The 24,101-nt window shown below is 43.2% G+C and overlaps 1 protein-coding gene across 5 annotated transcripts in view; it reads left to right on the forward strand.

The window, feature by feature from the left end:
• LOC140191954 (zinc finger protein 148-like) overlaps positions 1-24,101 on the forward strand; it is a 116,343-nt gene that overhangs the window by 25,543 nt on the left and 66,699 nt on the right. For all 5 annotated transcript variants that reach the window (XM_072249879.1, XM_072249878.1, XM_072249880.1 and 2 more), the window contains exon 3: positions 13,073-13,294. In XM_072249879.1, coding sequence (XP_072105980.1) covers positions 13,073-13,294 — 222 coding nt within the window. The remainder of the gene's footprint in view (positions 1-13,072; positions 13,295-24,101) is intronic.

Raw genomic sequence — 24,101 nt, forward strand, 5'->3', positions numbered from 1 at the left:
TCCTGGAGTGGGAAGGTGAACAGCCAGAGGTTGTGGTACATATTGGTACCAACAACATAGGTAGGAAAAGGGAGGAGGTCCTGAAAACAGACTACAGGGAGTTAGGAAGGAAGTTGAGAAGCAGGACATCAAAGTTAGTAATCTCAAGATTACTGCCTGTGCCACACGACAGTGAGTATAGGAATAGAGTGAGGTGGAGGATAAATGCGTGGCTGAGGGATTAGAGCAGGGGGCAGGGATTCAGCTTTCTGGATCATTGGGACCACTTTTGGAGCAGGTGTGACCTGTACAAAAAGGATGGGTTACACTTGAATCTGAGGGGGACCAATACCCTGGCAGGGAGGTTTGCTAAGGCTATTGGGGACAGTTTAAACTAGAATTGCTGGGGGGTGGGAACTGAATTGAAAGGACGGAGGACGGGGCAGTTGGCTCACAAATAGAGAAAGCTTGTAGGCAGTGTAAGAGGGAGGATAGGCAGGTGATAGAGAAGGGATGCGCTCAGACTGATGGTTTGAGATGTGTCTATTTTAATGCAAGAAGCATCATGAGTAAAGCGGGTGAGCTGAGAGCGTGGATCAGTACTTGGAGCTATGATGTTGTGGCTGTTATAAAGACTTGGATGGCTCAGGGGCAGGAATGGCGACTTAGCGTGCCATGCTTTAGATGTTTCAGAAAGGACAGGGAGGGAGGCAAAAGAGGTGGTACTGGTGATCAGAGATAGTGTTACGGCTGCAGAAAGGGAGGAAGTCATGGAGGGATTGTCAATGGAGTCTCTGTGGGTGGAAGTTAGAAACAGGAAGGGGTCAATAACTGTACTGGGTGTTTTTTATAGACCACCCAATAGTAACAGGGACAGCAAGGAGCGGATAGGGAGACAGATTCTGGAAAGGTGTAATAATAACAGGGTTGTTGTGGTGGGAGATTTTAATTCCCTAAATATTGATTGGCATCTCTCTAGAGCAAGGGGTTTAGATAGGGTGGAGTTCGTTAAGTGTGCTCAGGAAGGTTTCCTGACACAATATGTAGATAAGCCTACAAGAGGAGAGGTTGTGCTTGATCTGGTATTGGGAAATGAACTTGGTCAGGTGTCAGGTCTCTCAGTGGGAGAGCATTTTGGAGATAGTGATCATAATTCTATCTCCTTTACCATAGCATTGGAGAGGGATAGGAACAGACAAGTTAGGAAAGTGTTTAATTGGAGTAAGGGGAAATATGAAGCTATCAGGCAGGAACTTGGAAGCATAAATTGGGAACAGATGTTCTCAGGGAAATGTACGGCAGAAATGTGGCAAATGTTCAGGGGGTATTTGTGTGGAGTTCTGCATAGGTACGTTCCAATGAGACGGAAAGGATGGTAGGGTACAGGAACCATGGTGTACAAAGGCTGTTGAAAATCTAGTCAAGAAGAAAAGAAAAGCTTATGAAAGGTTCAAAAAACTAGGTAATAATAGAGATCTAGAAAATTATAAGGCTAGCAGGAAGGAGCTTAAGAATGAAATTAGGAGAGCCAGAAGGGGCCATGAGAAGGCCTTGGCGAGCAGGATTAAGGAAAACCCCAAGGCATTTTACAAGTATGTGAAGAGCAAGAGGATAAGACGCGAGAGAACAGGACCAATCAAGTGTGACAGTGGAAAATGTGTTTGGAACCGGAGGATATAGCAAAGGTATGTAATGAATACTTTGTTTCAGTATTCACTATGGAAAGGGACCTTGGCAATTGTAGGGATGATTTACAGTGGACTGAAAAGCTTGAGCATATAGACATAAAAAAGAAGATGTACTGGAGCTTTTGGAAAGCATCAAGTTGGATAAGTCACTAGGACCAGACGAGATATACCCTAGGCTACCGTGGGAGGTGAGGGAGGAGATTGTTCAGCCTCTGGCGATGATCGTTGCATCATCAATGGGGACGGGAGAGGTTCTGGAGGATTGGAGGGTTGCAGATGTTGTTCCCTTATTCAAGAAAGGGAGTAGAGACAGCCCAGGAAATTATAGACCAGTGAGTCTTACTTCAGTGGTTGGTAAGTTGATGGAGAAGATCCTGAGAAGCAGGATTTATGAACATTTGGAGAGGCATAATACGATTAGGAATAGTCAGCATGGATTTGTCAAAGGTAGGTCATACCTTACAAACCTGATTGGATTTTTTGAGGATGTGACTAAACACATTGATGATGGTAGAGCAGTAGATGTACTGTATATGGATTTTAGCAAGGCATTTGATAAGGTGTCCCATGCAAGGCTTATTGAGAAAGTAAGGAGGCATGGAATCCAATGGGACATTGCTTTGTGGATCCAGAACTGGCTTGCCCACAGAAGGCAAAGAGTGGTTGTAGACGGGTCATATTCTGCATGGAGGTCGGTGACCAGTGGTGTGCCTCAGGGATCTGTTCTGGGACCCCTTCTCTTCATGAATTTTATAAATGATCTGGATGACGAAGTGAAGGGATGGGTTAGTAAATTTGCTGATGACACAAAGGTTGAGAGTGTTGTGGATAGTGTGGTCGGCTGTCAGAGATTACAGCGGGACATTGATAGGATGCAAAACTGGGCTGAGAAGTGGCAGATGGAGTTCAACCAGATAAGAGTGAGGTGGTTCATTTTGGTTGGTCAAATATAGCAGAATGTAGTATTAATGGTAAGACTTTTGGCAATGTGGAGGATCAGAGGGATCTTGGGGTCAGTGTCCATAGGACACTCAAAGCTGCTATGCAGGTTGACTGTGTGGTTAAGAAGGCATATGGTGCATTGGCCTTTATCAATCGTGGGATTGAGTTTAAGAGCGGAGAGGTAATGTTACAGCTATTTTGGACCCTGGTCAGACTCCACTTGGAGTACTGTGCTCAATTCTGGTCACCTTACTATAGGAAGGGTGCAGAGGAGATTTACAAGGATGTTGCCTGGATTGGGGAGCATGCCCTATGAGAATATGTTGAGTGAACTTGGCCTTTTCTCCTTGGAGCAGCGGAGGATGAGAGGTGACCTGATAGAGGTGTAAAAGATGATGAGAGGCATTGATCATGTGGATAGTCAGAGGCATTTTCCCAGGGCTGAAATGGCTTGCACGAGAGGGCACAGTTTTAAGGTGCTTGGAAGTAGCTACAGAGGAGATGTCAGGGGTAAGTTTTTTACGCAGAGAGTGATGAGTGTGTGGAATGGGCTGCCGGCAGCGGTGGTGGAGGCAGATACAATAGAGTCTTTTAAGAGACTTTTGGATAGGTACATCGAGCTCAGAAAAATAGAGGGCTGTGGGTAAGCCTAGGTAATGTCTAAAGTAAGTACGTGTTTGGCACAGCATCGTGGACCGAAGGGCTTGTATTGTGCTGTAGGTTTTCTATGTTCTATGTTCTAAATAATGTAAAAGCTGCAAAGTGAGAGCAGTTAGAGAGAGAAAGAATGAACAAGGAATACTTAAAAGCTGTGAAACACAGAGCTGTAGGAAGTGCCCAGTAGGCCAGCCCATGCTGGTGAAGAGTGCCAGTATTATAAATGTATGACTTCCAGCCGAATGGGCCAATTCTGATATAAATAGAAAAAGCAGTTTACTGATATTATTGAATTCAGGATTAAGTCCACAAGGCTGCAATGTACCTGGAAGATGAGGTGTTGTTCCTTAAGCTTGTGTAACAGTACAGGAGGCCGCAGACTGACTGGTGAGAGTCCTTCAATTCCCTTGATACCTAAGATTCTATCAATCATCGATTTGTTCTGGATTACATGGGTAAGATTTCAACGGGGGTAGGCTGAATTAGGGACAAAAGTAGTGGTGAATATTGCTGAGGGGTACGTAAGTAAACCTATCGAATGAATATAGAACCTCTTTTTGAGTTTAATAGGATACTAAGATTGCCAACAGCCTGTTTCCCCTGAGAGTCGACAGTGGGAGGTGAAATTGATGGAAAGTGTAAAGTAAATTGTATTAAGCCCAAAAGAAATGGTTTGGGTATTCTCAGTGCTTGGCTGGGAAAAAAATGTGACTCTTTCAGTTGGATGAAGTATGGCTAACCTGATACCTCAGAGGTTAACAGAGGGATTCTGAAAAGTGAGAGAAATTCAGAACTGGTTGCTGCTGGCATGCATTTGAGAGCTGACTCTATCTGTGTAAATTATGCTACCAAGAAATAACGTGGAGGTGTAAAAGAGGAATGGACTAGGGATAGATCCGTGGGTGACAGAAAATACTGGTGCAAAGTGCGAAGAGAAATTAGAAGTGCACTAGTTGGACAGGTAAGAGTGGAATGAAACGAGTGCAATTTTGTTGAGATGGAACATGGGGGGAAGGGGAGGTTTTGTGGGGCAGTTTGTATGAACTACATCAAAGGCATCAGGCAGGTCAAGGAGGGAGAACAGATAATGGTCACTGTCACAGAGGTTGCTGTTTGTGCAATAAATGCAGTGGTCGGGGCAGAAACCTGATTGCTTCCAGTACTTCAGAGGTCTAGAGCAAGGGATTATGTTTAGCATTGTGTAATCTTTAATGAATATATGGAAGAAATTTATTACTGAGAATGACAAAGGCTGCTTTATACTGAATTCTTGAGGCTGTGGAATTTGCTTTTAGGATTTAAGCATTAAATAGATGAAGGGTTGTGGGAACAGGTTGACTAAATGTCATTAAGATCATTTGCTTCAATGGTAAGTGAAAATGTGGACTGATTGAACTTAAACACTTTGCCTCTCAGTGAAATAGCTGTGCTTGGTTCGGAAGATCAATAGACAACAGACTTTCAAAGAAAGTTGAGGAGTGAGCTCCTCTGAGAAGGAGGAGGAACGTCAGGAGATTCTGTGCCACCGATGCTAACAAAAAAAAAACAAAGCTGACTTGATTAGACAGCCAGATACTCAAGGTTGCATTTAGTTGGTTTAAGTGTGTCTGGGGAGAGTGGTGGCCAGAAAGAGGATTGTATGGCCGAGCAAGTTGAAAGGGTAATTGGGGTTGTTGTTGCATTTAGTAGGTTTAAATGTGTACACATCAAAAATAGGATGGAAGTACAAGATTAGCTCTCTAAGTGTATGATCAAAATGAAGAAGTGACTGATGAAAGGAAAAGAAAGCATGCTTCATAACGATAAAGGCTATTGGGTAACTGTTGGCTGTGAAACCAGATTCACAAATGCTGATTCCAGTTCATTTGGCTATGGTTCATCATTGGTTTATGGTTTCAAAACCCCACAATTTAGAAGTATTCATCTTTGTTTTGAACTCTCTCATTGTCCTTCCCTTTCTTATTTCTATATCCTACTGTAACAACTCCCTGAGACCTCTACCCTCTTTTATTTCTGGTCTCTTGTGCATCTTGTCTTTAATCACTGACTACACCACTGGTGACCGCACTTTGAGCTTCATGTTGCCCAGGTTCTGGGATATGCACCCTAAACCTCTGTACCTCATTTGTTTTCTCCATTAATTTGATCCTTAAAAATCTAATTCTTTGAGTAAGCTTGTTGAAATATCTACGTATCTGGCTCATTGTTCAATATTGCTTCGTAATGCTCCAGTGAAGTGGCTTGGGGTGTCTTACCAAATTAAAGTTGTGGTTGAGATGGTAGCAGAAACAAAAATGATCTGATAAAATGCCCAAAGCTAGTCATTTGCACTTAACAAGTTTTTAATCTGAGAAAAAGAAAGTTCTTAAGTCACAAAAGTAGCTCAGGAGAGCAAGATTAAATTAACCAAGAGTATGACTAGAATGCAGAAGTTATTGACAAAAGTTAAAAAAAAACATATTTTCAACAAAGCTCCTTGAATAACTAGAAAACAAGGAAGCTGGAATTGCAAGTGGTGCAGATTACAGTTATTTGAGTAATCCGTTAAAGAACACAACACGCCTTAGTGATACAAGCTTTGTGAATTCATTTTGTGGTTTCATTTATCATCTTTTGGAAGCAGTGAAGGAGTTTGGATCTTCACAAGATAAGGGAATGGAACCTATTTTTCAGGTCCTGTAATGCACGAAAAACATTCGTGTAAACTATACAAATTGCATCTGTTTCAAATGGACAGATTATGTTTTGGAGAAAGGCCTGCAGAATGCACATATTCAGAACGCACAGCTGGGGTAGAAGTTCTATCTGACTGGAGAGGGAGAAACAGTTGATGGCTTGATTTCTGAGACAGGCTGAGGTCTTTAAATATGTTTTCAGATGAAATTTTAGAAAAGAGAGGATATTTTTAGTGGGTTAATTTCATTGTTATTTTGAAATACACTTTTTAAAATGTTATTTAAAATATTATTTTCTATGTTATACATGTCATTTATATAGCAAAATAGCTTTTTTTGAGTGCTTTTATTATTTTTTCCCAGATGGTTTGTAAAATTTCTCACATTTCTCTTTCTCTCACGATATAGAAGGAGGTCATTCAGCCTGTTGAGTTTATGTTGGCTCTCAGAGCAATTGCATCAATCCAATACCCTTACTTATATACTTACAACCTATTTTCTCCCGTATACAGTTGTAAGAAAAAGTGTGTGAACTCTTTGCAATTACCTGGTTTTCTGCATTAGTTACTCATAAAATGTGGTCTGATCTTCATCTAAGTCAAATAATAGACAAACACAATCTGCCTCAACTAATAACACACAAACAATTGTACTTCTTGTCAATACTGAGTATAGCATTTAAACAATCACAATCTAGGTTCAAAAAAGTATGTGAACCTCTAGGGTAATGCCTTCTACAAAAGCTATTTGGAGTCAGATGTTCCAATCAATGAGATAAGATTGCAAGAATGGGTTGTAGAGGTACCCTGCCCTATAAAAAAAGACACACAGTCAGGTTACTGACAGCCTGCTCTTCTGAAGAAAGATCTGTTTATGTGCACCATGCCTCAATCAAAGTAACTTTCAGAGAACGTTTGAAGAATTGTATATATGCCTGAAGCTGGAAAAGGCTCAGGCATATATACAATTCTTCAAACGTTCTCTGAAAGTTACTTTGATTGAGGCATGGTGCATTTCTAAAGACCAGAGTGTGCATCAGTCCACAGTAAGAGAAATTGTCTACAAATGGAGGAAACTCAGTTCTGTTGCTACTCCTCCTAAGAGTGGGCTTCCTGCACAAATCACATCAAGAGCATAACATGCAATGTAGAAGGAGGTGAAAAACAACCCAAGGGTAACAGCAAAAAATCTGCAGAAATCTCTAGACCTTGATAAAGTCTCTGTTCATGTGTCCACTGTAAGAAACACACTGAACAAGAATGTTGTTCAAGGAAGGACACCATGGAGGAAACCACTGCTCTCCAAAAAAAACAACAATGCTGCACGTCTCAAGTTTGCAAAAAACCATCAGGATGTTTTACAACACTTCTGGGACGATGTTCTGTGGACAGATGAGACAAAAGTTGAACTTTTTGACAGAAATGCACACTGCTATGTTTGGAAGAAAAAAAGGCACTGCAAACCAACACCAAAATTTCATAATGTAAACAATAGGAATTCTGCAAATGCTGGAAATTCAAGCAATACACATCAAAGTTGCTGGTGAACGCAGCAGACCAGGCAGCATCTCTAGGAAGAGGTACAGTCGACGTTTCAGGCCGAGACCCTTCGTCAGGACTAACTGAAGGAAGAGCTAGTAAGAGATTTGAAAGTGCGAGGGAGAGGGGGAGATCCAAAATGATAGGAGAAGACAGGAGCGGGAGGGATGGAGCCAAGAGCTGGACAGGTGATTGGCAAAAGGGATATGAGAGGATCATGGGACAGGAGGTCCGGGAGAAAGACAAGGGGGAGGGGAACCCAGAGGATGGGCAAGGGGTATACTCAGAGGGACAGAGGGAGAAAAAGGAGAGAGAGAGAGAAAGAATGTGTGCATAAAAATAAGTAACAGATGGGTTACGAGGGGGAGGTGGGGCATTAGCAGAAGTTAGAGAAGTCAATGTTCATGCCATCAGGTTGGAGGCTACCCAGACGGAATATAAGGTGTTGTTCCTCCAACCTGAGTGTGGCTTCATCTTTACAGTAGAGGAGGCCGTGGATAGACATGTCAGAATGGGAATGGGATGTGGAATTAAAATGTGTGGCCACTGGGAGATCCTGCTTTCCCTGGCGGACAGAGCGTAGGTGTTCAACAAAACGATCTCCCAGTCTGCGTCGGGTCTCGCCAATATATAAAAGGCCACATCGGGAGCACCGGACGCAGTATATCACCCCAGCCGACTCACAGGTGAAGTGTCGCCTCACCTGGAAGGACTGTTTGGGGCCCTGAATGGTGGTAAGGGAGGAAGTGTAAGGGCATGTGCAGCACTTGTTCCACTTACAAGGATAAGTGCCAGGAGGGAGATCAGTGGGGAGGGATGGGGGGGACGAATGGACAAGGGAGTTGTGTAGGGAGCGATCCCTGCTGAAAGCAGAGAGCGGGGGGAGGGAAAGATGTGCTTAGTGGTTGGATCCCGTTGGAGGTGGCGGAAGTTACGGAGAATAATATGTTGGACCCGGAGGCTGGTGGGGTGGTAGGTGAGGACCAGGGGAACCCTATTCCTAGTGGGGTGGCGGGAGGAAGGAGTGAGAGCAGACGTGCCTGAAATGGGAGAGATGCATTTGAGAGCAGAGTTGATGGTGGAGGAAGGGAAGCCCCTTTCTTTAAAAAAGGAGGACATCTCCCTCGTCCTGGAATGAAAAGCCTCATCCTGAGAGCAGATGCGGCGGAGACGGAGGCATTGCGAGGAGGAGATGGCATTTTTGTAAGAGACAGGGTGAGAAGAGGAATAGTCCAGATAGCTGTGAGAGTCAGTAGGTTTATAGTAGACATCAGTGGATAAGCTGTCTCCAGAGATAGAGACAGAAAGATCTAGAAAGGGGAGGGAGGTGTCGGAAATGGACCAGGTAAACTTGAGGGCAGGGTGTAAATTGGAGGCAAAGTTAATAAAGTCAACGAGCTCAGCATGCGTGCAGGAAGCAGCCCCACAGATGACTCCTTCTCCCGTCTTCAACCCTCCTCTTCTTCATGGACACCCCGCTCTGGTCTTCTGCCTGCTGTGGATCTCTTTATTGCTAACTGCCGACGGGACATCAACCGTCTCGACTTCACCGCACCTTGTTCCCATTCCAACCTCACTCCTTCAAAACGCTGTGCTCTCCACTCCCTCCGCACTAATCCTAACCTTACTATTAAACCCGCTGATAAGGGGGGTGCTGTTGTAGTCTGGCGTACTGACCTCTACCTTGCCGAGGCACAGCGACAACTCGCGGGTACCTCCTCTTATTTACCCCTCGATCGTGACCCCACCAAGGAGCACCAGGCATTGTCTCCCACACCATCACCGACTTTATCCGCTCAGGGGATCTCCCATCCACTGCTACCAACGTTATAGTTCCCACACCTCGCACTTCCCGTTTCTACCTCCTACCCAAGATCCACAAACCTGCCTGTCCCGGCAGACCTATTGTCTCAGCTTGCTCCTGCCCCACCGAACTTGTTTCTGCATACCTTGACACGGTTTTATCCCCCCTTGTTCAATCCCTTCCTACCTATGTTTGTGACACTTCTCACGCTCTTAAACTTTTCGATGATTTTAAGTTCCCTGGCCCCCACTGCTTTATTTTCATCATGGATGTCCAGTCCCTGTATACTTCCATCCCCCATCAGGAAGGTCTCAAAGCTCTCCGCTTCTTTTTGGATTCCAGACCTAATCAGTTCCCCTCTACCACCACTCCGCTCCGTCTAGCGGAATTAGTCCTTACTCTCAATAATTTCTCCTTTGGCTCCTCCCACTTCCTCCAAACTAAAGGTGTAGCTATGGGCACCCGTATGGGTCCTAGCTATGCCCGCCTTTTTGTTGGCTTTGTGGAACAATCTATGTTCCGTACCTATTCTGGTATCTGTCCCCCACTTTTCCTTCGCTACATCGATGACTGCATTGGCGCTGCTTCCTGCACGCATGCTGAGCTCGTTGACTTTATTAACTTTGCCTCCAACTTTCACCCTGCGCTCAAGTTTACCTGGTCCATTTCCGACACCGCCCTCCCCTTTCTAGATCTTTCTGTCTCTATCTCTGGAGACAGCTTATGCACTGATGTCTACTATAAACCTACTGACTCTCACAGCTATCTGGACTATTCCTCTTCTCACCCTGTCTCTTGCAAAAATGCTATCCCCTTCTCGCAATTCCTCCATCTCCGCCGCATCTGCTCTCAGGATGAGGCTTTTCATTCCAGGACGAAGGAGATGTCCTCCTTTTTTAAAGAAAGGGGCTCCCCTTCCTCCACCATCAACTCTGCTCTCAAACGCATCTCCCCCATTTCACGCACATCTGCTCTCACTCCATCCTCCTGCCACCCCACTAGGAATAGGGTTCCCCTGGTCCTCACCTACCACCCCACCAGCCTCCAGGTCCAACATATTATTTTCTGTAACTTCCGCCACCTCCAACGGGATCCAACCACTCAGCACATCTTTCCCTCCCCCCCCTCTCTGCTTTCCGCAGGGAACACTCCCTACGCGACTCCCTTGTCCATTCGTCCCCCCCATCCCTTCCCACCGATCTCCCTCCCGGCACTTATCCTTGTAAGCAGAACAAGTGCTACACATGCCCTTACACTTCCTCCCTTACCACCATTCAGGGCCCCAGATAGTCCTTCCAGGTGAGGCGACACTGCACCTGTGAGTCGGCTGGGGTGATATACTGCGTCCGGTGCTCCCGATGTGGCCTTCTATATATTGGCGAGACCCGACGCAGACTGGGAGACTGCTTTGCTGAACACCTACGCTCTGTCCGCCAGAGAAAGCAGGATCTCCCAGTGGCCACACATTTTAATTCTACATCCCATTCCCATTCTGACATGTCTATCCATGGCCTCCTCTACTGTAAAGATGAAGCCACACTCAGGTTGGAGGAACAACACCTTATATTCCGTCTGGGTAGCCTCCAACCTGATGGCATGAACATCGACTTCTCTAACTTCCGCTAATGCCCCACCTCCCCCTTGTACCCCATCCGTTATTTACTTTTATATACACACATTCTTTCTCTCTCTCTCCTTTTTCTCCCTTTGTCCCTCTGAATATACCCCTTGCCCATCCTCTGGGTCCCCCCCCTTTTGTCTTTCTCCCCGGACCTCCTGTCCCATGATCCTCTCATATCCCCTTAGCCAATCACCTGTCCAGCTCTTGGCTCCATCCCTCCCCTTCCTGTCTTCTCCCATCATTTTGGATCTTCCCCTCCTCCTCCCACTTTCAAATCTCTTACTCACACTTCCTTCTGTTAGTCCTGACGAAGGGTCTCGGCCTGAAATGTTGACTGTACCTCTTCCTAGAGATGCTGCCTGGCCTGCTGCGTTCACCAGCAACTTTGATGTGTGTTACCAAAATTTAATCCCAACTGTGAAGCATGGTGGAAGGAGCATCATGGCTTGGGGGTGCTTTGCTGTCTTAGGGCTTGGACAGCTTGTAACTGCTGAGGGAACAATGAATTCAAAATTTTATCAAGGCATTTTGCAGGAGAATGTCAGGGTAGCGATCTGTCACCTGAAGCATAATAGAAGTTGGATGATGCAGCAAGACGATGATCCAAAAGATAAATCAACAACAGAATGGTTTAAAAAGAAGAAAATTTATGCTTTGGAATAGCCAAATGAGAGTCCAGACCATAAGCCAATTGAGATACTGTGGCATGACCTGAAGAGTGCTGTTCATGGAAGGTATTCCAGAAATATTGATGAACTGAAACAGCTTTGTATGAAGGAATGATCTAAAATTCCGCCTTGCTGTTGTGCAAGACTGATCAGCAGCTGCAGGAAAGGTTTGGTGGAGGTTATTGCTGCTAAAGGAGGATCTACCAGTTATTAAATAGAAGGGTTCACATACTTTTTCCAGTTTGGACTGCGATTAAACATGTGTTCAAAAAAGACATGAAAAGTACAATTGTTTGTGTGTTATTAGTTTAGGCAGATTGAGAGAGTACCACCACTATACTGCTTAATAAAAACTGAACCAATCAATACTGAATGTTTGCTAGGTTTTTTTAATGATTTCAATAACTATTTACACAGGTAAATATGTACATTGGAATTGGGGAATGCAAGATTGTTTACATAGTTCTGCCAAGTCAGAAATATGTATGATATCTTCTGATTTATTACAATTTTAAAACCGCAGCCTTGGAAGTATATGATTTTTTTTTGTTAATTTTGAAGAATGGCATTTACTATTTAGGGAAAAGTAGGTTCTGCTCTTTTATGCTCCTTTGTGGTCTACTTGGCTGACATAGGAGGAAACCAAAGACTGACACAGTCATGGAGAGTGCATATAAATTCCACATGGACAGCACCGGAGGTCAGAATTGAATCTTAAGTTGTTGGAGCTGTAGCAGCACCATGCTGAACAATTAAAAAACTGGCTCGATCAATACTAAGTGTTCATTAGGATATTAGGAAATGCTGAAAACATTCAGCAGGTTAGACAGCATATGTGGAGAGAGAAAGAGTCAACACTTCAGATTGAAGCCCTTTCATCAGAGATCAAGATTGAGCAGTGTCCACATGGTCTGAATCGACAGGAACCTGGACGTTACATCAAAATGTGCACCTAACCTGTTCCTAACACGCAGAAGAGGTGGTTAATCAGTATCATGTTTTGAGTTTCAAAAATCTGTACATTTTATTAGTAAAGAAAGGATGTGGGAGGGGAGAAGTTCCAGATGATATGCTTAACGTTACCAACAAATGGTTAGTATGTTTAAAATGATTATGCTTATGGCAAGGGTCAGTTCAGGTCTTCAAGTCTGGAAACAGTTACGCACTCAACTTGTGTCTGGATTTAGTTTCATACCTGAGCAGACCTCTTTACAAATTGGCCAGTGGATATTTTGCAACTATTTTCAAAAGCAGGTTAGCATCTTGTCTCAAGTCCGTATTTTTGAGAGTGCAGCACACAGATTACAGGCTGAGGTTGATGGAACCCACAACTTTCTCACTTCGAGGCTGGAGTTACTGAGTCATAGGTACCAAGGCCATAATAATTTTAATAAAATGGAGAGAAATGAGAGGGCTACGGAAGCAGAAATTATTGTTTCATTCTACTTTGTATCCATTTTCAACAAAACTTGTCTTACACAATGTTTCTCTTCATTAAAGGAACTGGGGAAAACCACAGTTCTGGATGGAGTTGAACAGCTTGATGAAAAGCAGAGAGAGCAGGAAGATCTAGAAAAGCTGCAGGTAAATGAGAACCTACTGAAGCTCAGAGAGAACGAAGACATGTTGAAGCTCAGACAGCACGAAGAACTGATGAGGCTTAGGGAGCATGAAGATTTGCTGAAGAAACAGAAGAGTAAAAAAGTCGGTACTACCTCTAAAGTAAGTTTGCCACGATTTTCCTAAAAGATCATGATTTGCAGTTTCCACAAGGAATACCGTTGGAAAATGCACTGAAAACTATGCTGATGTTGTTTGGTAATGTTATATCCAAATCTCTCCTCAAATCATTTGCATGTTGCCAAGCATAAAACCTTCCTTGAATAAATGCAACAAAGCTGCATTATTGAGCATAATGGGAAATTTGTACCAGTATTTGGTGTTTTTGAAGAACCAGATCTGGGGTTTCAGTTTGCTCTTTTTTTTTAAAACAGTTGCATTACCAGGGAAGATCAGTTGACTGAGTTTGAACTTAAGAAAGCTGAAATTAATATTATTTATGTGCTTCCCAACTTCCATATACTTGACATGTCTCTGGCCAGTACATGTGAATGACATTTTAGGAGACTAGTGGGATGGATTTGCTAACTGCTGCGGGGCTGCAGAATCTTCTGCCATATGGGAACACAGTTTGTGGATGCACTTCCATCTTGCAAAATGTTTGGGTTGTGAGCAGTTCACAGGGGCAAGACCCTGTTGTAATCCGTGGAGAACCTGAGAAGCTATAGCATCAGGATGAGAAATAGATCTGAGTGAAGACTTCACTTTATTGCTGGCCATGGCCAGTCAGGTTGTTAATACGAATTTGTGTAACTGCACGCACTTGTCGACTTAGGATTCTGGTGTAATATTTGAATGCCTGTCTGTAACAAATGTTTCAGTTGGCAAAAACTTGCTGTGCGTGTGGATGATTCTGGTAAAGCGAAATTTGAAATAAAGGTTTGCAGAACCTTTGCTCCATTGTAAAGTGGTGGTTTGTGTTAATAATGTGTTAAAATTTTGGAGATCTATGATCTATTACATTTCTACTATGTAGGTTTAGTTATTACCTGGACAGAAATTATGTTGGACACACCCAGTCCAATCTTGATCAAATGTAGTCCACTTTCAGAAGTGTATGAGACAAATATGTATTGAGGTCACCAGGTTTTCACAGTGATAGCAGAATTTTTTTTCACATTCAACTCTAGTTGCATTAAAGTTGTTCTTAACTGGAGAGTTGAGACCTGCTCTGGGAGCATTTCAAGGGGTCAATCTTGCCCATTCTGTTGCCAGGGAGCCTGATGCATTTGACTCAATATCTTCCCTGTTGTTCATACAAGCCGGCCTTTAACAACTGACCCCTTTACAATCCCTATTTGCATGGATACCAGCCTGATTATCAGTTCTGATTAAAGATCTTTGGCTGGAAATGTTAACTCTTTTTCTCTCTTGACAGATGCTGCCTGACTTGCCAATATTTTGTTTGCGATATTTTTTATTTTTATTTTATTTCAGATTTCCAGCCATCTGCAGTTTTTATTTGGCTTTCAGTTAACTGACATCCTTGAATTCCACTGCATCTTTGATGATGCTCAGTTCCTCAGTAGCCTTTGATCCCCTGGCAGCCCACACTCAAGGAAGGCTTGATCCTTATTATGTGCAGTCTCTCTTCAATCCCTGAAATCTGTGGCATGCCCTACTTTCTCATCTGGGAGAATTCCTAGGGTTTTTGATCATGTCATGAGGTTTTCAGTGATTTATTAAAGAGGAAAAAATCTGATGGGAAAATTGTGTGTGTGCCTGTGCAAATATAAGCAAAGTTTTACATAGTTACATTTCCTGTTCTATATGGAGCAATCTGAGTTTTAATGAACTACCAGTATATGGCATTCTCTCCTTTATCAGTGCACATTCAATTCGTATATTTTTCAGTTTTTTAATGTTTATCACATATATTCTATTTTCCAGCAGATTTTTCACCTCTGAACCTTCAGAGTTCCTTTCAATGATATTTGAAGAAGGGTGATATTCGTTAGTTATTTCTCCAATTCCTTGTCATAACTTTGGCAGGGGATTGATGAGCACTGAATAAAGTAGCCTTAAGGCAAGATTCATCAACCATATGGCAGTACACTGAGAGAACCTTCCCAGAGCTTTTCAATTCCCATCTTGTATTTTAGTTTGTTAAGATGAAGGTGATGGGTAGTGAGCCACATCCTCAGCTTTGGTGAGACCCCTTGTTGAAGAGTATGGCCAGCGCCTCCAATTTTTAAATAACAGACCCTGGAATTTCCGTTAGGAATGCTGAGGGAAAATTAAACCATGTTTGTGCTTTATCTCATTATCCTGAACTTCATTGTAAAACTTCACATCCGTCTTATTTTGTGGTTGGGAGCTAATTGAATTTTTCCACAATTGATTTTTAAACCAGTGTTGAGATTGAGTGTGAAAACTTGACTGTTGTTAGCAATGGGTGTACCTTTGCAATGGGTGCTTTAAATGTTTGGCTCTTCCTAGATGGTACTGATATCTAGGTGAAGATCAAGTGGAAACTCAGAGCTCTGGATGTGTGTGGTATTTCGTACAAAACTGAAGTTGATATTGTGGAAGATGTTGAATAATGTAATTTTCATCACTTTAATGTATCCTGATGGATTGGGATGGAGTAAATGCGACAGCGAGTTTGAAATGTTGTCTTAGCAGCAGGAGGTTTGGTCTGTTTCACTCGCCAAGCATGGTCCACCATTCAAAAATGATTACGTTTTTTTAAAGCATCATCTTGATTCTTCTGTATCGCCACATTTAGGGAAGTACATGGTGTACCCTCAGGTCTCTATGTTCTACAACACTCTCCAATGCCCTGTTATTTACTGCATATGTCCTGCCCAACTGGTCCATGCTAACTAAGATGTCTTATCCAAGCCTTACCTATCTGCCAGCATTTGGCCCAAAAAGTTCTAAACCTTTCTAATCCATGTACTTGTTCAGCTGTCAAGTTATTGTAAAGTTGTTAATTTTCATGCCTCAACCACTTCTTCTGGCCGCTAATCCCACTTACGCACTGCCCTTTGTGTAAGCAAAAGGCTTGCCTCTTAGGTCCTTGTTAAATCCATCCCTCTCACCTTAATGGGGACCTGAGAGGCAAGCTTTTTGCTTACACAAAGGGTGGTGCATAACTGGAATGAGCTGCCAGAGGAAGTCTTATTTCGGAGGTCCAGTCCTGGGCCTAGCACGTAAGTGCGATTTTGAAGAAAGCTCAACAGTGCCTCTGCTTCCTTAGGAGTTTGTGAAAATACAGCATGTGCTCTAAAACTTTGACAAACTTCTATAGATGTGTAGTGGAGAGGATATTGACTGGTTGCATCACAGCCTGGTATGGAAACACCAATGCCCTTGAATGGAAAAGCTTACAAAAAGTAGTGAATACGGCCCAGTCCCTCATGGGTAAAGCCCTCCCCACCATTAAGTGCATCTACATGAAACACTGTCGCAGGAAAGCAGCATCCATCATCAGGGATTCCCACCACCCAGGTCATGCTCTTTTCTTGCTGCTGCCATCAGGAAGAAGGTACAAGAGCCTCAGGATTCACACCACCAGGTTCAGGAACAGTTACTACCCCTCAAACATCAGGCTCCTGAACCAGAGGGGATAACTTCACTCCACTTCACTTGCCCCATCAAAGAAATGTTCCCACAATCAATAGACTCACTTTCAAGGACTCTTCATTTCATTTCTCAACATTTATTGCTTACTTATTTATTATTATTATTATTTCTTTCTTTTGTACTTGCAGTTTGTTGTCTTTTGCACATTGGCCGAACTCTCTATTTGATGTGGTCTTACATTGATTCTGCAATGATTATTATTCTATACTTTTATTGAGTATGCCCACAAGAAAATGAATCTCAGGGTTATATATGGTGACATGTATGTACTTTGATAATAAACTTACTTTGAACTTTGGCAATGATCTGAGCATCCTCACTGGCCACAGTACCAGAAGATTGGACGGTGGCAAATGTTAATCCTTTATTCAGGGACAAGCCTGCAAATTTTAGACCAATGCATCTTACATTAGTGGTGGGCAAACTATTGGAGAGGATTTTTAGAGACAGGATTTATGAGCATTTGGGGAAGCATAGACTGATTAGGGATAGTTAGCATGGCTTTGTGAGGGACAAGTCATGCCTCATTAGCCTGATTGAATTATTTGAGAAAGTAACAAAACATTATCGATGAAGGCAGAGCAGTGGATGTGGACTTTAGTAAGGTGTTTGATGAGGTTCCCCCATAGTATACTCATTCAGGAAGTCAGGAGGCATTGGATCCAGGGAAACTTGACTGTATGGATTCAGAATTAGTTTCTCCATACTGTTAAGAATCCTGCCATTAACCCGGTATTCTGTCTTCAAATTGAACCTACACCCTGAAAATGTCCTGTTGTAGCCTATGATAACTTTCTATACTATCCACAGCACCACCCAACCTTCGTGACATCTGCACACTTATAAGCCCACCATATTCCACTTCCTCACCTAAGTCACTTATAAAAGTCACAAAGAGCAGGGGGCCAGAGTGGATCCCTGAGGAAAACCACTGGTCACCGAACTCCAGGCAGAACACACCCCATCTGTAATCACTCTCTGCCTTCTGAGGCAAGCCAGTTCTAAGTCCATACATCATGGATTGAAGGACTTGTACTGTTCTATATTCTATGTTCACTACCATCCCCTGCTTCCCAATTTTGTATCAAATTGGCAAGCTCACCGTGGATCCCATTGATCTATCCTTCCAGACTAGCCTACCATTTAGTACATTGTCAAAAGCCTTGCTAAAGTCCATGTAGACAACATTTATCACCCTGCCTTTGTCCATATCCTTGGTCACCTCTTCAAAAAACAAACCCAGTCAAATTTGTGAGACCCAATTTCCCCACCCACAGAGCCATGCTGACTATCCTTACTCCATCCTTGGCTTTCCAAACACAGGTAGGCCCTGTCTCGTAGGCCCTCTCCACTAACTTCCCTACCATTGATGTCAGATTCACCAGCCTGTAGTTGCCTGGCTTGTCCTTACAGTCCTTCTTAAATAAAGATACAGCATTAGCCATCCTTCAGTTTCCAGTACCTCACTTTGGCTAACAGTGATACAAATCTCTCTGCCAGGGTCCCAACAATTTCTTCCTAGCTTACCACAGTGTCCTAGGATATACTTGGTCATGGCCCAAGGATTTATCTGCCTTTATGAACCTGAAGACTGTAATCACCTTCTCTTTCATCATGTTGATATGCAAGACATCACTATTTTCTTTCCTGACTTTCTTCACAATAAATACAGAAGAGAAATATTCATTTAAGCCTTCACACATCTCCTGTCGCGCCACATGTAGATAACCATATTTATCCTTAAGGGAGAGGCTGTTTGGAGATAAGGGGACATTTGACAAGCGAGAGGCTTTTGAAAGTGAGATAGGATCAGTTCAGGGTTAAAACTCCTGTTAGAGTGAGGGTCAAGGCTGGCAGGAGTAGGGAACTCTGTGATCCTTTTGCTCTTGATATTCTTACAGGATCTCTGGGGATTCCCCTTTATTTTATCTGCCAAAGCTATCCAATGTCTTCACTTGCTCTCCTTATTTCCCTCATGTGTACCTGTAACATCCCTCATACTCCAGGGATTTGCTTGATCCCAGCTGCCTCTACCTGACATCCACCTTTTCCCTGACCAGAGCCTTAATGGCCCTTGTCATCCAGGGTTCCCTACTCACACTAGCTTTGACTTTCACTCTAACAAAAATCTTAACCCTGAACTTGCCCTATCTACTTTTAAAAGCCTCCCATTTGTCAAATGTTCCTTTATTTGCAAACAGCCTTTCCTATTCAACCTTTGCAAATTCATGTCTTGTATAATCAAAATTAGCCTTGCTCCAATTTAGGACTTTAACTGGAAGACCAGTGATATCTTCCTCTATATCTACTTTAAACCTAAGATAATAATGATCACTGGTCTCAAAGTGCTCCCCCACTAACACATAAATCATTTGTCCTGCCCTATTTCCCAAGAGTAGGTCAAGTATAGTCCTTTGTCTAACTGGACCATATACATAATACTTGAGAAAACGTTCTACACTTAACGAAAACCAACCTATCCATGCCTTTTGGACTAGGTAGTACAAGATAATAAGAAGGAAGTTAAAATCACCTACTATTACAGTCCTATTGTTTTTACAGCTATCTATGATCTCCTTACGTATTTGTTCCTGTAATTCCCATTGACTATGGGGGGGGGGGGTGGTCTGTAGAATAATCCCATCAAAGTGATCACCCCCTTCTTATTTCTAAGTTTTCCCCATACAGTATCACTGGGCAATTTCCCAGGAATATCTTAATTCGTATTTTCCTTTACTACCTTTTGTAATAGGATACATTTCATGGGTGAAATTCATCCAAGGTACTTCAAAATTTGACAATTAACCATAGAAAGATAGAGGTAACTGAAACTTTAGTTATAGAGCTCTTTTTTTCCACGTTGCCACCTAAAAGGAAAGGAGGAGTGGCAGAGGAGTTTAGAGAGAGAAAACCAAAGCTTTGAGACCTATCAGTTGAAGACATGGGAACCAATGATGGAGCAATTAGAAGTAAAACTGCACAAGAAGCCACAGATGGAAGAATGTAGAGAGGCCAGAAGTTTATTGCCTGCAGGCCGTTGCCTGGTCTGCTTTGCTCTTGGAGTTCAATGTGTGCTTTCAGCTTCTTGGCCTCAGGATCTCACTTCTGGCTGTGTCTGCTGATCTCCATTGCGTCTCAAAGTTTGGAAGTCACTGAAACTCTATGCTCAAAGAGAGACTTATTTTCTCTCTGCCCACTGGCGCAGGCAGACTGGGCATGGGCATTTTCCTGCATTGCAGGCTTCCCCAAAGTACAGATATTCCCAGACTGCATCCTTGTTCTTACAGAGATTTCCCTTGCACCACTCTTCACCAGCATGCTCTGATCCCTCTGATCCCTGCATGCCTGTACCACCATTGTCATTGCAAACTCTGATACCGATATTTAGGAGGCATTTAGACAGGCCTGTGAACATGCAAGGAATGGAAAGTCACAGACTATTTGCAGGCAGATGGGATTTAGTTAAATTATCATTTTATTTGGTGCCGACATGGAGGGGTAAAAGGCCGGTTTCTGTGCTGTACTATTTTATTTATCTAGTCATTCAGTAAGACCGTAAAGCATAGGAGCAGAATTAAGTCTGCTCCGCTATTCCATCATGGCTGGTTTATTATCCCACTCAAACTCCTTTCTCCTGTCTTCTCCCCATAACTTTTCACGCCTAATCAAAAACCTGTTAACCTCCATTTTAAATATACCCAATGTCTTGGCCTCCACACTGTCTGTGGCAATGAATTCTACAGATTCACCCCCCCCCCCCCCCCCCACCACCCCTGGCTAAAGAAATTCCTCCTCATCTCTGTTCTAAGTGGACGTTTCTCTATTCAGAGAATATGCCCTCTTATCCTAGACACCCCCACTACAGGAAACATCCTCTCCATTTCCACTCTATTTAGGCCTTTCAATATTTGATGGGTTTCAATGAGTTCCCACTCATTCTTCTAAACTCCAGTGAGTACCAGCCCAGAGCCATCAAACACTTCTCGTACATTAACCCTCTCATTCCTAGGATCATTCTTGTGAAGAGAGAATGTAACAGAATGTCACAGAGAGTAGCGGCACTCTCTGTGGAGCCAAGCTGTGAGGCTTTTATTGTGGCATGTCCTTTTAATCAGCTGGTTGCAGGTGTGCCAGTGAGGCTAAATGCTACCACCTTCAAGAGCTTGAAATAGGGAACATTGCTCTGCCACTGACTGCCAGAATCTGTGTAGTCCAGAGAAACGGGACAGCACCTTTCTTTGAACCTTGAAACCCAAGATTTTGATCTTTGGAGAACTATTGCAAACAGATTTAAGCCCATAAGACATAGGAGCAGAATTAGGCCATTTGGCCCATTGAGTGTGCTCTGCCATTCAATTATGGCTAATTCGTTTTTTTTTTGCCCTCCTCAACCCCATTTCCCAGCCTTCTCCCCGTAACCTTTGATGCCGTGTCCAATCAAGAACCTATCAATCTCTGCCTTAAATACACCCAATGACCTGGCCTTCACAGCTGCCTCTGGTAACAAATTCCACAAATTCACCACCCTCTGGCTAAAGAAATTTCTCCACATCTCTGTTTTAAATGGACTCCATTCTGTCCTGAGGCTGTGCCCTCTTGTTCTAGACTCCCCTGCCATGGGAACCAGCCTTTTCACATCTACTCTGTCTAGGTCTTTCAACATTTGAAAGATTTCATTGAGATCCCCTCTCATCCTTCTGAATTCCAGCGAATACAGACCCAGAGCTATCAAATGTTCCTCATATGATAACCCTTCCTTTCCTAGAATCATCCCTGTGAACCTCCTCTGAACCCTCTCCAATACCAGCACATCTTTTCTTAGATGAGGAGCCCAAAACTGTTCACAATACTCAAGGTGAGGCCTCACCAGCGCCTTATAAATCCTCAGCATCACATCCCTGCTCTTGTATTCTAGATCTCTTGAAATGAATGCTAACATTACATTTGCCTTCCTCATCACAGACTCAACTTGAAACTTAACCTTTAGGGTGTTCTGCACAAGGACTCCCAAGTCCCTTTGCATGTCAGATTTTTGGATTTTCTCCCCATTTAGAAAATAGTCTGCACATTTATTTCTACTACCAAAGTGCATGACCATGCACTTTCCAACATTGTATTTCATTTGCCACTTTCTTGCCCATTCTCCAAATCTGCCGAAGTCCTTCTGTATCCTACCTGTTTCCTCAACACTACCTGCCCCTCCAGCAATCTTTGTATCATCTGTGAACTTGGCAAGAAAGCCATCCATTCCATCATCTAAATCATTGATATACGGCATAAAAAAGCAGTCTCAACACTGACCCCTGTGGAACACCACTAGTCACTGGCAGCCAACCAGAAAAGGATCCTTTTATTCCCACTCGCTGCCTCCTACCGATCAGCCAATGCTCCAACCATGTTAGTAACTTTCCTGTAATACCATGGGCTCTTAACTTGATAAGCAGCCTCATGTGTTGCACCTTGTCAAAGGCCTTCTGAAAGTCCACTGCATCCCCTTTATTTATCCTACTTGTAATCTCCTCATAGAATTCCAACAGGTTTGTCAGGCAAGATTTTCCCTTCAGGAAACCATGTTGACTTTATCCTACCTTATTCTGTGTCACCAAATACTCCATAACCTCGTCCTTAACAATTGGCTCTAACATTTTCCCAACCACTGAGGTCAGGCTAACTGGTCTATAATTTCCTTTCTGCTGCATTTCTCCTTTCTTAAAGAGTGGAGTGACATTTACAATTTTCCAGTTCTCTGGCACCATGCCAGAGTCCAATGATTTTTGAAAGATCATTACTAGTGCCTTCATAATCCCTACCACTACCTCTTTCAGAACCCTAGGGTGCAGTTCATTTGGTCTGGGTGACTTATGTACCATTAGGCCTTTCAGCTTTTTGAGCACCTTCTCCCTTGTAGTAGTAACTGCACTCACTTCTCTTCCTTCACACCCTTCAACATCTGGCACACTGCTAGTGTCTTCCACAGTGAAGACTGATGCAAAATATTCATTTAATTCATCTGCCATCTCCTTGTCCCCTGTTATTAGTTCTCAGGCCTCAGTTTCTCATGGTCCTATATCCACACTCATCTCTCTTTTAGTTTTTACATACTTGAAAAAGCTTTTACTATTCACTTCATATTGTTTGCTAGCTTGCTTTTATATTTCATCTTTTCCTTCCTAATGATTCTTCTACAAACTGTAGTTGCTCTCTGTAGGTTTTTAAAAGCTTCCCAATCCTCTGTCTTCCTGCTAATTTTTGCTTTGTTGTAAGCCGGGCGGCAGTGTTAACTGTGAGGAGGATGCTAAGAGGATGCAGGGTGACTTGGATAGGTTGGGTGAGTGGGCAAGTTCATGGCAGATGCAATTTAATGTGGATGAATGTGAAGTTATCCACTTTGGTGGCAAAAATAGGAAAACAGATTATTATCTGAATGGTGGCCGATTAGGAAAAGGGGAGGTGCAACGAGACCTGGGTGTCATTATACACCAGTCTTTGAAAGTGGGCATGCAGGTACAGCAGGCGGTGAAAAGGCGAATGGTTATGCTGGCATTCACAGCAAGAGGATTCGAGTACAGGAGCAGGGAGGTACTACTGCAGTTGTAAAAGGCCCTGGTGAGACCACACCTGGAGTATTGTGTGCAGTTTTGGTTCCCTAATCTGCGGAAAGACATTCTTGCCGTAGAGGGAGTACAAAGAAGGTTCACCAGATTGATTCCTGGGATGGCAGGACTTTCATATGATGAAAGACTGAATCGGCTAGGCTTATACTCGTTGGAATTTAGAAGATTGAGGGGGGATCTTATTGAAACATATAAAATCCTAAAGGGATTGGACAGGCTAGATGCAGGAAGATTGTTCCCGATGTTGGGGAAGTCCAGAACGAGGGGTCACAGTTTGAGGATAAAGGGGAAGCCTTTTAGGACCGAGATTAGGAAAAACTTCTTCACACAGAGAGTGGTGAATCTGTGGAGTTCTCTGCCACAGGAAACAGTTGATGCCAGTTCATTGGCTATATTTAAGACGGAGTTAGATATGGCCCTTGTGGCTAAAGGGATCAGGGGGTATGGAGGGAAGGCTGGTACAGGGTTCACTGAATGGCGGTGCAGGCTCAAAGGGCTGAATGGCCTACTCCTGCACCTATTTTCTATGTTTCTATGCTTCTAAGCCCTCTCTTTTGCTTTTAAGTTAGCTTTGACTTACTTCCCTGGTCATTCACGGTTGTACTAATTTGCTATTTTGAATATTTCTTCGTTTTTGGAATACATCTATCCTGCACCTTCCTCATTTTTCCCAGAAACTCAAGCCATTGCTGCTCTGCTGTCATCCC

This window comes from Mobula birostris, chromosome X (assembly GCF_030028105.1).
Source record: "Mobula birostris isolate sMobBir1 chromosome X, sMobBir1.hap1, whole genome shotgun sequence".
Classification (NCBI taxonomy): domain Eukaryota; kingdom Metazoa; phylum Chordata; class Chondrichthyes; order Myliobatiformes; family Myliobatidae; genus Mobula; species Mobula birostris.